This window comes from Loxodonta africana, chromosome 7 (genome assembly GCF_030014295.1).
Source record: "Loxodonta africana isolate mLoxAfr1 chromosome 7, mLoxAfr1.hap2, whole genome shotgun sequence".
In the NCBI taxonomy this organism is placed as follows: domain Eukaryota; kingdom Metazoa; phylum Chordata; class Mammalia; order Proboscidea; family Elephantidae; genus Loxodonta; species Loxodonta africana.
The window spans coordinates 87,840,096-87,855,221 of record NC_087348.1 but is presented as its reverse complement, the minus strand read 5'-3'; the positions used below and the strand labels follow the sequence as shown (position 1 = coordinate 87,855,221).

General features: G+C 55.9%; 1 protein-coding gene across 4 annotated transcripts; it reads right to left on the bottom strand.

Moving 5' to 3' along the window:
* Window positions 1–2,799: 2,799 nt before the first annotated feature.
* On the bottom strand, window positions 2,800–14,560 carry ATG16L2 (autophagy related 16 like 2). Of its 4 annotated transcripts, none has more exons than XM_064288658.1 (18): window positions 14,368–14,558; window positions 12,570–12,669; window positions 11,906–12,008; window positions 10,802–10,875; window positions 10,239–10,490; window positions 9,910–9,975; window positions 9,467–9,580; window positions 8,368–8,430; window positions 7,738–7,846; window positions 7,198–7,303; window positions 6,451–6,521; window positions 6,065–6,136; window positions 5,828–5,948; window positions 5,386–5,491; window positions 4,187–4,336; window positions 3,753–3,800; window positions 3,513–3,614; window positions 2,800–3,183 (listed from the first exon to the last, which is right to left on the bottom strand). In XM_064288658.1, the coding sequence occupies exons 1-18, from the start codon at window positions 14,492–14,494 to the stop codon at window positions 3,096–3,098; spliced, it is 1,872 nt and encodes a 623-aa protein (XP_064144728.1). In that variant the 5' UTR covers window positions 14,495–14,558; the 3' UTR covers window positions 2,800–3,095. The 4 variants fall into 4 exon arrangements, with proteins under 4 accessions (XP_064144728.1, XP_023394757.1, XP_023394758.2 ...); XM_023538989.2 differs by lacking the exon at window positions 14,368–14,558 and adding an exon at window positions 13,149–13,166; XM_023538990.2 differs by lacking the exon at window positions 8,368–8,430 and having other exon boundaries at window positions 14,368–14,560.
* Window positions 14,561–15,126: the final 566 nt, after the last annotated feature.

Here is a 15,126-nt window from a genome sequence, read left to right as displayed (position 1 = left end):
ACATTAGGGACCCAAATCAAGCAGACAGCCCCTGAGTGCTGAGTAATCAAAGCCTGAGGAGTGCTGAAAGCTTGAAGAAGTTTACTAGGTTCTCATCCCACCCCCTCCACTGAACAGACACTGCAATAACTAAAAGGAGGTACGGCCTTCCCAGCTGGCCTTCCTTCTGAACATCTCCCCTTCTCGGGTCTGTGTCAGCCCCTCTTCCTCTAAAAAAAATTTTTTTAAAAAGTTTGTTTTTTTTTCCTCTACACCTGTCTTATTCTCTAGAATGCCTTGGCATGTCATTGTCCTTCCAGACTTGCTCCTCCAGGAAGCAAGAACCGCCAAGCAAGTGAAGGTGTGCATGGTGCTCCCTGAGGGGAGGCAACCACACACCAACAGGCACCCAGGGGTTCAGAATGGAAAACAGGGAGAAGCCACAGGTGGAGAGATTTAAGTTAGACACAAAGCTAGATTCACACCCTCTGGTGGTGGCAGACAGAGGTCATACCACTGGGGGAGAAGATGTGCCCTGCAGCCCTGCCCAACTGGGAGCCTGGATTCCCTAACATTTTGTAAAAAAGAATATAGTCACATTCCAGCTGCTCCACTTACTAGCTATGTGATCTTAAATCACTTAACCTGAGCCTAAATTTTCTCATCTGTAAAATAGGATACCTACGCCACAGGTGATTGAGAGGAACAAATGAAATATTGCAATGAAAAGTGCAGAGCACAGGGCCTGACACATCATAAGCACTCAGTAATGGTGGATACTGCAAGTGCCAACCATGAATCCCAGGAGAGGGGAGAGTGGCCTCGGCAGAGACTAGGCAGCTGGTGACCCCTGGTGGCCACTGGGAACCAGGGAATGAGGGCTGTAGCAGGGTGGGGGTAGGGGCTGCTGGACAATGAGAAGTCTTAGATTCCAAGAACATTGGAATTCTAGGATCTTAAATTGTTAGAGTCCCTAAATTTTTTTTTTTAATAGAACAATTCTTGAGGCTTTCTCTGTGCCAGGCCTGATCGCAAGGAATACTTCATTCCCGTCCAGGTCCCAGGAGCTCCTGACTCAAAATGGAGGGCAGTAAATCGCAGGGACCAAGGATGCCCCTGGTCCACCCTGCCAGTGGGGGAACCCCTCAGTGAATCCTGAAGGACAAATCTGAGTTACGGCTCACAGGGAAGAACATTCTGGGTAGAGAGAAAAGCATGTGTGAGATAACCCTTCAGGTTGGAAGTAAACGAAGGCGCAGCTGGAGTTTCATGCCCAGGAGTTACTCCGAAGGCCAAAGAGCAACTTCAAAGGGTTGTACATGTGATCAAGACAACTTAGAAAGTCACTCTGGCTGTGGCAAGGAGGAGATTGTGTGGCGAGAGAGCAAGTGTAGGTGGCCTGCAGGGACAGCAGGGGTAGAGTTAAACAACAGCTGCTGCTTTGTGAGGGAAAGAGGAGCTAACATGCAGGGGAGACTGACGTTCAGGAGGCAGCTGGACACGTCACCTAGAGCTCAGGGGACAGCTGGGCCAAGAGTGGGGAGTGATCTGGGAGTCAGTAGAGTGGAGGTTTTCGTATTTGACCAACACTTGCATAGTATTTACCAGTAGCATCACAAATATTAAAGCACTTACCCTTTGAGGTAGGTACTATCCCATTTTACAGATGAGGAAACAAGGGCACAAAGATGTTAAGTAACTTGCCTAAAATCTTTCAGCTACTAAATAGGGGAGTTGAGATTCAAACCCAGACAGTCTAGTCTAGCTACAAACTCCGTGCTCTGCTGCACGTCCTGGAATGGCTTCCAAAACCTGGGACTAAGAAAGATCCCCATGAGAGAATTTGAAAAGGAAGTCAAGAGTTCCAGAATAAGCCCTGCAACCACCTTTGAATTTCAGCTGAAGAGACCCCCAGAACTCAGCCCCCCTCACTCAGGGATGGTAGTCCCCTTTGCCCCGCTGACTGGCAATGGCCCTGCTACTGAATCCTCCCTTGCATCTGTTTCCACAGCCCTGAGCTCTGTGCCTGAGTGCCCAGCCATGGGCTGGGGACTAAAGTAGGGTACCCTGGCTCTACCCTGTCTGATCTGCCTCATACTCAGAGGCCTATTGTGCAGGTTGAATTTGACAGAATTCAGAGCAAAGCCCCAGGCCCAGGCTAGGCCCATAGCAGCCCTCTCCAACACAAACACACAGAGGCCATTCCCCTACCCCCTTTAGGCTCTACCCCTCAAGTGCTCTGGTTTTTTAGAACCCTTTCTGCCAGGGGCCCACTGGGCTGCCTCCCCTACCTCCTTGCAGCTCCCACAGCCCCTCCTCACCCTCATTTTACCCTGGGTCCCTAAAGCAGGAGCCTCCCCAGCCTAGGGCCTGGTCTCAGAAAGGCCCAATGGTTGGTTCTGCCTCAGGGCCAGGTTGGACCAAGGGTGAAATTCCCAGCCTGAAAGCCCCTCTCTTTGCTGCCTCTAGGCCTTTCTTCAGAAACCCTGGTGGTATAGTGGTTAAGTGCTACAGCTGCTAACCAAAGGGTCGGCAGTTTGAATCCGCCAGGTGCTCCTTGGAAACTCTATGGGGCAGTTCTACTCTGTCCTATAGGGTCACTATGAGTCGGAATCGACTCAACAGCACTGCGTTTGGTTTTTTTGTTTGTTTGTTTTAGGTCTTTCTTCAGGCTGTTTCTACCATTAGATTCTGGAACATCACCTGTTTCCTCAGGCAAAGGCTGGCTTGGCTCTGCCCCAGCTCTGTGCAGCCTGGATCTTCCCCACCCATCAGCCCAAAGGCCTCTCTATACCCTGAATTGCAAAGAGGCAAGCAGACACTGGTTTAAATGCAATTTTTTTTCCAGTATTGGGGAATAAATTTAGAGATTGAGATAAAAAAACAAAAATACAGTGTTCCCCTCAACTCATACTCTGTTTTTAAAGAAGCAGGCCAAGTCCTGCCAGGCCTTCCTACTAAGTCCCCTGAAGCCATCTCCATTCCTCCAGCCTGTTCTTACCCCACCCCTCGGGATGACTCTGGAGGCTGGCTCTGGAGCCCTGTGCAACACTGGGAAGCTGTTCTCTGGCTGCCTGTGAACCAGCACTCTAGCCCAGGCAGGCGAAGTTCTGGCCCTAGTGCCAGAGCACAACCTTCCTGCCCTGATCCACGCTCACCACGTGGCTCCCGGAGTAGCACCAGGCCACGGCGTTGACAGCAGCACTGAGGAGAAGATAGGCAGGGCTTCAGGGGACATCGGAGCTCAGCCTGCACCCTGGCTCAGCCCCTCATGTTTGGACTGTGGCAGTTTGAAGCCCCTCCCTGAGTTCGTTCCCTCATCTATAAAATGGTCTCAAAGGGCTGTGGTGAGGATGGAATCCAAGTGCACTAGGAAGGCAATGGTGATCTGTGAAGGGCTCTGGTGGAAGGGAGGGTGCAGGACACAGCTGAGCATTCCAGGGTCCCAAGCTTGTCAAAATCTAGAATCAGCTTAGCAGGGGGTGGCACTGGCCCCAGGGCTGGGCAGGCAGATGGGTAGTGGTCATGCTCACCAGTGGGGCCCCCGAAGGCTGCTCTCCAGTTTCCCAGTGTCTACATTCCAGATATAAAGGGCTCCATCCCAGGAACCTGCCAGTGCATAGCTTCTGTCTGGGCTGCAGTGGCCACAGCAGATCAAGAGAGAAGGTGGTCAGAGGTGAGGATAGACACAAAGACACGCAAGCACACACACACACATATACACAGTCAGATGGGGCAAACCAGGGAACAGGCATATACTCTCACGGACACACCTGAACACAGCTTTGGTCCAGTCAGAACCACACTTGAAGCCATCGGCCCTGAGGACAGGCAAGGTCTGGGGTCAGAATGAAGGTAACCCCTGCCCCTCAGACAGGAGTTTCAAGAGCTTCCTCTCTCTGTCAAGGGGTTGGGCACCTCAGCAGACTGTGGTTTAGAGGAGCCTCCAGGCAGGGGCCCAGCTGACAGGGCCCTGGGAGGCCTTTTATAGGGGAAGCGAGGCCCAGCTGCCCCAGCCCCAATCCCAGGGTCAGCAGGCACAGGACTGGTACCTGAACACCTGGCAGATACTGCTGACACGCAGGTCTGTCAAAGGGTTGGGCACCTCAGCAGACCTTGGTCTAGAGGGGACTTCAGGCAGGGCCCCAGCAGACAAGGCTCTGGGAGGCCCTGGGGGTCTCAGGGTCAGTGGGCATGGGGCTGGTACCTGAACACCTGGCGGATATTGCTGACACGCAGGTCAATGACCTTGAGAGTGTCGTCACGGGAACAACTGAGCAGATGCAGCTGGTCATGGCTGAGGCTCAGGGACGTAACCCGGCCCTGCACGGGGATGACCTGGGTACAATGGGGTCCCCTGCAAAGCAGGGACAGGGACAGGGGATGAGGAACAGCCCACCCAGGCCACTCCTGACAAGATGAGGCTGGGCGAGGCAGCTTTCTCAACTAATAGAGTCCGGAGTCACCCAGACTGCTGGGACCAATGCCTACCATGACTCCCCGCTTGTCCCTCCCTGCAGCCCGCCCCTCCAATGAGAAACTTAGGCAGCCTCTGATTGGAGAGCTGGAGCCGCTGAAACAAACCATTGGGTCACTAAAATAAGCACAGGAGGGAAAGCACTGAAAAGTCTCTAAGTCTATGAGAGGGTGGGAAGAGTTTCCAACAACAATCACTTCAGACCAATTAGAGAAAGCCTGAGGCAGGCCCGGCATTGACTCCAGCAATGGTGTATAGACCACTAGAAACACAAATTGAGCTTGATGTTTAAAAAAGCTACTTTAAAAAAAAATCCTTTTGATTAAAAAATGGTAACTACATGGAGAAAGGCACTTCTCTATCTTGGTTGGCAAGACCCAGACAGCGTCCAGCAGCTGGACCGAGGGCCACTAAGAAGGTGGCACAGCTCCCTGGGGACAGGTGAGCACAAGGATCCATGCCTAGCCCAGGGACGTCACCAGCTAGCAGTGCCAGCCCCAGACCCTCACTCCCCTCCAAGTCTCCCTCAACAGCTCTACCTGCCTGTGGTGTTGGGCAAGTCACTTCCTCTCCAGGTGCTCTTTCTGGATGGAAAAAATAATCCTGACTTCCCCACAGTCACAGAAAAGAGAATGCCCTTATATCAGGTGGACACTTGAGACTGTGTTGGCATCTCCTGTCTGGAGCGGGGATGGGAGGATAGAGAGAGTTGGGGGCTGCCAAAGTTTTCACAAAAGGAGAGACTGGAAGGGCTGACTCATTAGGGGGAGAGCAAGTGGGAGTAAGGAGTAAATGTATATTAACTTATATGTGACAGACTGACTTGATTTGTAAACGTTCACTTGAAGCTCAATAAAAGTTCATAAAAAAAAAAAAAGAGAGAGAATGCCCTGTCCCTGGGCCTCCATCTACAGCCCACTACCTGTTACCTGCTGTCCCAGAATCGGATCTTCTGGTCATTGTGGCCACTAATGATGATATGATCCCCACACACCACATCATGACAGTAGGAAAGGACGTTGATGGTCCTGGAACCTGGGGAACAAGGAGCAGAGCCCCAGGGCCTCAAAGAGGGGTTGTCAGGAGCCAGCCCACTGGACATATAGGAAAACTGAAGGCCAGAGGGGCAGCATTCCTCCCAAGACTAGAACCTGGGCCTCCCACCTCCCAGTCCAGGGCTCTCTCCACTTCTTATTCACCCACCCAAAGCCTGAGATCTCCAAGAAACCAGGCAGAAAGCAAGGATGGAGGATAGAGGAGGGCCTTGGGACATTTCACCATTGGGATCCCAGAAATCAGGCTGAGGTCCCTCATGTCCAGGCCCAGGGGTTCCCAATGGGTAGAGAGTGGGAGGTGGGTACTAAGCCTCACAGTAAGCACGGCCAAGATCCCACTCCTTCACTGTTCGGTCTCGGCTTCCAGTCACTGCATGATGTCTTGTTAGCTTGAATTTGGCAGCTGTCACCTTGTCTGTGTGTCCAGACAGTGTCTCCTGCCCTCCCCCCATCCCAGTATGAATCAAGGGCATGGCCAAGACCCTATAACACCCCCTCCCAGTCCTGAGCCATGACCCCTGACCTCCCAGGCAGCCTCTCCAGTCAGGCTCACCTTGGACTGTGTCTCCCCCACCTTCCAGAGCTGGGCAGCCCGGTTGTAAGTGGCTGCCAATACCTGGGAGCCCTGGAGAGATGGGAAGGAAGGCAGTGGTCCTGAACCTGGGCCTGCCCACAGGAAAGATCCCTTAGGCCAGGGAACTGGGGTGGAGGCTGCCTCAGAGCTTCCCACACTCCCAGGTCACCAAGAAGGCAGGCAGAGGAATCTCTAGGCCCAGAGAAAATTTACATAGGAGTCTGAGGGCCCAGTTCAACTATACTCATGATGTTCCCTTAGGTCCCAGACCTCCCACCTGCCCTGAGGGGTCATCTGCCCCAGCATGTGAGATTGGGGCGGGGAGGAGGGGAATAGGCAATGCCATTGGGTCAAAGTCCTCTCACCGAGGGGTCGAAGTCCACACTGGTAATACTGCCACCAGCTCCCTCAAGGGTCTGGTTAGCCTCCAGGCGACCTGAGGAGGTGGGAACAGATGAAATGAGGACACTAACCTCATGAAATGGAGGTGCTAGGGCTGAAAATGGGAAGATCATCCTCTCCCAAGTTAGAGGACAGAATCACTGGTCTGTTCTAGGGGCCTAGGCTGGCAGCTGCACTTCCCCTACTGGCCAGCAAGGGGCCCCAGAAGGTAGCGGGTCATTTCACAGAAAGGACTACAGAGGACCAGAGAGACTGTCCCTAGATCACATAGCAAGCCCAGGGCCAGGCCAGCTGGAGACTTCCCTCCTCTAGAGAGCCTCCAGGAGCTGATTCTGACTGCCTGACATACCCCATCTACAGAGCATGGCACAAAGCAGATAGTATTTGTCTCTTAACTGAGTTCTGGGAGCTGAAGTGATGCTAGAAGGATAGGCAGCCTGGTGGATACCAGGGGCTTGCTCTTCAAAGGCCTGCCCTGCAGAGCCTCATGATAGGGGACCCCCCCCCGCCCGCCCACAAGGACCACAGGGGCTGGAGGTTTCCCCTCCTTCAGAGGAATGAGGCCCAATTCTTGGCCCCCTCACTCTTGCTAGGTCCCACAGGAATGTTCCAGATGGAGAGACACAATGAGGTCCAAGACCTTTGCCCACCAAGGTGCAAAGTGAAGTCGAGGCTGGCATTGAATAAGCCTGCAGGGGATGGAACCTCACCTCCCACAACATTCCAGAGGCGAATAAGGCGGTCAGCCCCTCCAGTAGCCAGGAGGCTGCTATTGGGGCCAAAACAAACAGCATTGACCTCAGAGAGGTGGGCATCCTGTGGAGAAGGGAGGAGGTTGGTGCCCCAGTGCCCCCCAAGCACACCTCCCTGTGCACACTCACATGTACCTGCACACACACGTGCACACACACACACAGCCTGCTGCTGGCCTACTGCCCTCACCCCAGGTCTCTCTGCCCAAACCCTGAGCTTCAAACTTGGGCAGATCCAGCCCCACCACATCTCATCACCTCCGCCTCAACACCTGCAACAGCCTCCCTCCATCCTCACCTCACTCCCCCACCTCGCCTGCTTGTCTCCCCACCTCATCACTCCCTCTCCAGTCCATGCCCCCATTATAAAACTCTGTGGAAGAAAAACCCGTGTTCCTGCTGAGGATCCCAGCCTTGCTTTCCTGGCTTCTTCAGGCTGCCACTAAGGCTCACACTTCCCATCTCAGACCCCAGGCACGTGGCCCAGCCCCCCTTTACCAGCACGTCCTGAGCCCGGGTAGGAAGTCGGGCAGCAACGCACACCGGAATGCTCTGGTATCGCTGCTCAGGGGCTCCCCCAACTGAATGACCTCTCCTTTTCTTGAAACTAGGGAGAAAGGGGGTCAGAGGGACATTCAAAAAGACTTGATGTGGGAGCCTCGAGCTCCCCTGAGGCAGCACCGGAAAGCAGACATGGCAGATGGCAGAACATGGCCCCAACGAGGTGCCGCGAACACATTCCCCACCCAGCCTCCATCCAGGGGGTCACAGTGGAGACTGGGTGGAGGACACATAAACAGGCAGAGGCAGAGCAGTGTCGGTGGGTGCAAAGAAACCTAGGGGCTGGGGTTTCAGGCCTGGCCTTGCCACTGCTTGGCTCTTGGTCCCCTGTGAGACCTTAGATGAGGGACAGAGCCTGGGGAACAGCTGGGCAGGGGCTGGGGACATGGCCATACACTCAGCTCCTGCCTCTGGGGCCCAGCAGAGACTCACACAGACAGCTGGGCAACACCTGGATGGACAGACTGAGCCGCACACACAGACCAAGCCTGGGCTTGAGGTGCCTGACACAGGGCTCCAAGCAGCCCAGTTGTGTGGGTACACACTCAGGCACACACACACACTTACTCCAGAAGACCTTTCACCACATCCACACAGCGGGACAGCGTCAGGGAGGTGGCAGAGGCAGACCTGGGGTGGAACCGGGAGAGAGACGCTGAGGGGCTGGCAGGTGGACAGCATGGTCGTTCACCCCTACACCCCACTAGGAACCTGGAGGCGCAAAGCCTCTTGAGTCTGGGACAGGAACATGACTCATCGGAGACCAGGAGAGCTGGGATGACCCAGAGCAGTCTAAGAAGGTAGAGGCAGGGAGGGATTTGGCAATGAGTCTCCAAGTCTCTACCACGATGATAAGCCCACAAACAAGTATTCCTGGGAGACTGAGCTGGGGCCTGTGAGAAAGGGAAAGAGGGAGGGTGTCCCCAAGCTGAGATAGCACAAAGCTGGGGGCAGGGAGGTGAGGAAAGCCTGCTGAGTGACCTCAAGAGGGGCCATCCTGGGGTGACTTGGCCCACCAGGGCTGCTAAGGACTTTGGGGATCAGGGTGCCTCATATCCCTCCCTCAAAGTTCCTTCACTGCCCCAAGACCTGGACACCAGGGACCTGCAAGGAAAAGTTAAAGGAGAAAGGCCTTTAGGTTGGGGGAGGGGAGGGGATGGGTAGGAGCAGCATCAGTGACAGGCAAATCAAGACAGAATGGAGGGGCACCTCAATCAGAACCCACCTGTGCGAGCACATATCTACACATCCCATGTGCTCATATGCACTCAGGTATGCTCACCCGAGGCTGTACATACATGCACTCATATTCTTGTGCATGCTAACACCTGCACACCTATGCCTGCACACATATGCATGGGGCAGCTGAGCCCTGGCCCTGCCCACAGGTTCCCTCATGGTGATACCCTTTGACCAGCCTCTGAGCTCTGGTCCTGGGAAGGAGGAGAAGGAGTGAGCACAGGGCCTGAGGTCCTGAAATGGCACTGACCCCAAGTGGCACTGGTGGTCAGACCTGTATGTGGGAGGTCTGAGCTGCACCCCAGTCTCCCCCAGCCCCTACTCCCAACCCAAGGGCTGGAGCTGGCCCAGATGTCCTAGAGGAAAACTGTCAGCCTCTGGGGTGGGGGCCAGCCTGGGGCTCTGGGACAGCCACCTGGGTCCTCACCTGAAGGACCTCTTCCACTTCTCACAAGCCTCTCTCTCCTGGGACTCTGGCTCAGGTGGCAGGGCCAGAGTCTCTGCCCTCTCCCTGACCCCATCACCGAGTGTGTCTGGGTTCCTGAGAGAAGAAATGAAGCTGAGGAAGGCCAAGGGACCAAGGCAACCCCCTTCTCCCCACATCCCCCCTCCCCCAGCGCTCAACATGGTGAAACGGTGAAGACCCAAAGAGATGAGTTCGTGTGGGCACACGGGTGGTGGCTCTGGAGGTATCCTTGGGCTGTGTCTCCTTGGGAACCCTGTAACCGCGGCTGTGTCACCGCATGCAGGTATGTGTGTACCAGGGGAACGCAGGCAGCGGCCTGATAGCAGGGCGGCTCCAGAGCCCGGGGGTCAGACCCGGTGGCGAAGGCTCGGTTTGGGCAAGTCCCGGCCCATCCCCGCTCTTACTCGCTGATGCTCACAGTCCGCTTGGCGGCCTTCTTCAGCTCCTGGGAGACCTGCGCCTGCTTGGCTCTGGGGGTAGAGAAACACCCTCAGCGTCCGACGCCGCGCCTCAAACTGAGGTGGAGTGCGGGACGCTCCCGCCTCCAGGCCTGGCGTGGGACTGGGTCCCCTCCCTCCTCCGGGTGCGGAGGGTATGATCCTGTCTCTTAAGAGGGTCCTGGCTTCTTTCCAGACAAAGGGCTGACCGGACTCCTCCCCCACAGGGGCGGGACCTGTCACACCCACAAAGGGGGTGGAGTCTACCCTCAGAAGGGCGGGGCCCAACGCCTTACCTCTCCCGGCGCTCGTTGCGCAGGTTGCGCTCGGCTGCGGCGCGCGCTTTGCGCTGCACAAGCTTCTCCAGCAGGTCGCGCGCCTCCTCCTCGAGTCTGCGCAGTGCCGCCTCCTGGAGCCCGGCGTGCGCGCGCAGTTGATCGTAGGCCGCAAGCTGCGCTGCATTCAGCGTTTGCCAGGCTTCCACTTGCTCTGCCAGCTGCGCTCGCGCCTCCTTCAACTGAGCGGCGCTGGCCTCCAGGGCCGCCAGCCTGGAGGAGGCGGAGAGAGCGAGAGGTGGGTCGGGATGCTTCTCCGACACCACTCTGTGGGAATCACAGCCAAGACAGACTTGCCATGGCTACACGGACAGCCAAGTGACTAGACCGTCTCCAGCCAAGCCTTCCGCCCTCAGAGCCCTACCGTTCGACTCTTGCAAGACCAGCCATAAGTCTGGGGGGTGTTTGGGGGCGTGGGGAAAACTCTCGGGCCCTTCTTGGAGACACGCGGGTCACACCGGCAGAGATGGCCCCGAGCTTCCCGCAGGTGAGCATGGTCCCTCTCCCACTGACCCACGCCTCACCTGCTTTGCCGCTGCTCCAGCTCCGATCCCAGGGTGCCCAGGGCTGCGCTCTTCTCCACCACCTGGTAGGCCATCTGGGGACGGTGGAGGAGTCGGACAGCGGGTACAGGCACCTCCCAGTAGAGCCCTCCCCAGACCCCCAGCCCCTCTCCAGCAGAGAAGCTAGTTGGACAGGGTCTGCTACTCTAGCCACCCTAAGGGGCCTGTTTCCTCCTCTGCCTCCATGAAGTTGTGGAGGATCAACTGTGACAGTGCTTAGCCCAGTATCGGCAGGGAGTCAACTCTCAACATGGTATTGGCCATATTATTACAGTGGGGACAGTAAGTCTGATTTTAGATGTGATGGCCCAAAAGCAACTCTAATGAGGCAGTTCTCCTCTGTCCTATAGGGTTGCTATAAGTCGGAATCGACTCGATGGCAACAGGTTTGGTGTTTTTAGTTGGTTTTTTTGGTCCCAAAAGCAGCCAGGCGAAAGAGTCTGAAGCTCAGAAGAATGGGCTAGCTGGAGACTAAGGTCTGAAAGAGAAAGTCCCTGAAGCCTTGAGGTTCAGTAAGCCCACCTGGGAAGATGTGTGTAGACAGAAAAGGGCAGCAGAGCCCAGGTCAAACTCCAAGGAACACCCACATTTAAGGGAGGGAAGACAGAAGGGAAAGGATGGAGGTAGACCACTTTATTTACTGTCTGCAAATGTATATACAGCATCAGCTGTAGAGGCTAATTCCTGGGGTTCAGGGGGGACAAGAGGTGTGAGTCAGGGATGAACAGAGTAGTCTGGGCTCCAGGAGGGAGGGCAGGAGGTACCAGGCCCACTGCACACCTCAAATTCCTCCCTGAGGTCTTACCTCACTCCCTTCAGCTGTCGTTGGAGCCCACTTCATCCTGAGAGGCCAGAGGCAACCTATAGAGCACTCTGACCCCTGCCCAGGCTTAGAGCAGGGGCCGGGTACACAGCTGGGGCTTGTTCAATGCTTGCAGCACTGGACTTAGCGAATGCAACAAACGACGCCCTTCATTTACTTGCTAACTCCCTTGAACTGCATCCCTCTTAGAGACCTGCATCTTGACACCCCCCCCCCCACCCATTCTCTCTAGCCCAGCCTACCTCACCACAGACCAGCCGGAGCCCCTCCTCCTCCTCCTGCCACTTCACTCTCAGAGTGGCTGGTGATGGGACTTGGTCTGATTCAGGCCTGGACTCCTCTTCCCTGCCAACCAACCAAAGAATGGTGCTCACTGTCCCTCCACCCCAGGGCCCAAAAGCACCCAGGGGGAACAGCATGAAAAGCCTGAAACAAGAACCCTTAAGTTTCTCCAGGGGAAGATGGAAGCTAGCAAGGCAATAGAGGAAAGAGCTCTAGGATTCCCTGAAGCCTTGGGTCCCCTGGCCAAGGATCCCTCAAGAAGCACCTCCCAACCCTGAGCCACAACCCATTCCTGGTTCTCATCTTTACCCCCTCTTGGAATAGGGAGCAAGACCCTTTCTGCAGGCAAGGGGTAAGGATCAGAGAGGCAGAAAGAGAAGAGGAAAAAAGGAGTGGGGGGAGGAGGGAAGACCAGGACAAATGCAGAGATGGACTGAGATGTGTAGGGGAGAAGGAATAGATTCTAAGCAGCTGGCCTGGAGGAAGGTTTGGGAGCTGCCTCCCCCTTCCCCTGGGCAGCAGCCAGGGGCAGATGAGGAGCCAGGGAAAGAATGAACCCAGCCTAGGCAGTGGGGGCAGGGTCTAGACACAGGCAGCCCATTGTGACCATGGACACACACTCACCAGGGACCCTGGTGGGTGGTGGGAGTGACATCACTGGGCTCCGGCTGCAGCTTCTCTGAGAACTGGGCCAGCAGCTCAGCCTTCTCCAGGAGTCGGTTATCTGAGGGTACAAGAGAGTGATTCTGGGACAGAATCAGACACTTTTCCAGCAGATCCCTAGCATATAAGTTACCTCTCTGGTTGCTAGGGCTGCAGGAGCCCAGGGGCACCAGGAATAAGGAAGCTACTAGAGGGCTGGGCTCTGCCCCTTGCCTGAGGTGTGTTAGTGCAGCCCCACACAGCCTGAAGGCACAGCCTCCTCAAAGCACTAGCCCCCAGGCCCACCCAAAAGAAGAGGGTCTGCTCCCTCAAGGACAAAGAAAGACAGCCACTGCTGGAGAAGAAAATGGCTGAGCACTGCCTGCTGCGGATCTTGAGGGAAGGCCTGACTCATGCCTTCTCCTGGGCAGGGCTTGACCCCATGCAGGGAGCAGGGAGTGATGATGAAACAAACCAAGCTCCGCCTGCCTGTGGTCTTGGGCAAGACACTTCTCCTCCAGGTGTTCTAACCTTATGGACTGAAAAATAATCCTGACTTACCCAGGGTTGGTGTGAGGTTCCCCCAAGCCAGAGTAGAAAGTCCTTAGGCAATTATCCAGCAGACCTCCTTAAAATTGGTAGTTTCTGCCACAGACCCTGGAACACACCCCTTCCACTCCCACCCATGGTCACTTCCTTTTTTCTTACCAATTCTGGGGTAGGGGCAAGGAGTGGTAAGCCCAGGCCTAGCTCCTCATCTCCTTTCCCTCCTCCAGCCCCCAAGGCACTGCACAGGCCTCCCAGCATGTGTAAAGGTGTTATCACCCCAAATTTACAGGTGAGAAATTTGAGGCATAGGGATACAACTTGCTCAAGACCCCAGAGCAAGACTGGACCTCCAGTCTCTGCAGCTCCCAGAGCATGGTGGATAACTCCTCCCTCAAACTGGATGTTTCTGTTGTCCATCAGATCAGTGAGGTGAGGCTGCCTGGAGGCAGGGGGCTGGCTTCCCAACCCTGAAGGGAGGGGACCAGCAGCCTGGAAATTTGCAGAGAAATCTCCCAGGACAAGGGATTGGGGGCGTGGGGGAGCTAAGTAGCAGCCATGATTAGGCCCAGTGAGGGAGTGGGAGGGATTGTGGTTAGATATTCAGCTCTGAAGATACAATCTCAGGTGAAGTGAAAGTGGTCAGAGGCCCTACATCCTGATGCACACTTGTTCATCCCTCCTGGAACTGCCCACACCCCCTCGGACCAGCTGCCCGGGAACAACTCTGACAAACTGACTGCTGGGGCTCAGCCAACTCCCTCACGTAGCCTGGGGTCCCCTGCTTCTCTCCCAGGCCCCTGGGGTCCCCTGCTTCTATCCCAGGCCGAGGTGGGCTGGGCACAGAAGTGCTCCATCACTTGGCCATGACCCACCTAACGGTGGCAGGGCCTGGGACTCAGAACTTCCTCCCTAGAACTCACAGTTTCACTTGTTCACTTGACTGGTCAACAAGGGGCTGCTCTGGTCAGTCCCGGCGTTCCTTCACTGGGTTATGGGGACCAAATGGATTGGCCAGGCCCTACCCTGTGAACCGCAGGGATTGGAAGGGGCTGGAATTCTGGCCAGTCGGAGGTGGAACGTGCCAGACAGTGTGGTCCAGCACACAGAAGGGTTTGGAGGCGAGAAAGCGACAGTGTGCAGGAGTCACAACCAGAGAAGTCAGACAAACCCTCTTCCCGGGCCCGGAGCCCCCTCGATGGCTATTTTCTAAGCGCCTCTGGGGTGCACTCACAGGCCGGCATCAGCTCCAGGAAGAGGGCCTTTTGCGTGCGATCCCGCTGCCGCAGCTGCAGCACAATGTGGCGCTTCCACGGCGCGACGGGGGCATCCGGGACGATGGGGGTTGAGGGCCCTGCCATGGCCGCTCTCTCTAGCCAGCACCGCTCGCACCTCCCGCCGAAGAAGACAAGGCCAAGACGGGGGCGGGGCCTCGCGGGGACTCCGTGACGTCAGGGGACGCGAAGCGGCGGGGAATCCCCGGATTGTACTAAGAGTTCTTGGGTGGGGGGGACTGAGCGCAAATGCGGGCCGAAGCAGCCCCAGGGTCTACTCTGCAGGGCCTCCATCCAGAATGTTTACCTAATTAAAAAAATAAAGCGTTTCTGTCGAGTCGATCCCGACTCATAGCGACCCTAGGTAGGAGCCCTGGTTTCCGTCAGGAGTAAGAGCCTCCGAGGCGGCTTCCCTATTCGTGTTGGTGCGCTCCAAAGACTGAACCTCCAAGGCCCGGGTTCTTAACCCCACATCGTCTGAACTGAATTCAGAAGTAACAGAGGTTTCCCAACGCCACCCCTGGGCCAGGCCGGAGCCTTACAGTAGGGACACAGACCCCTCACACCTGGAGTCTGTCTTTGAGGCGCTCTAATCCGGCAAGGGAGTCGACGCAGACACAAGGTACACACAGTGTGAAAGCGAGCTAGAAAGCACAGAGGAAGAAGAGACTGAGGGGAAGAGGCCCGGCTTTCCTGACCCGGTGGCCTCTGAGTTGGGT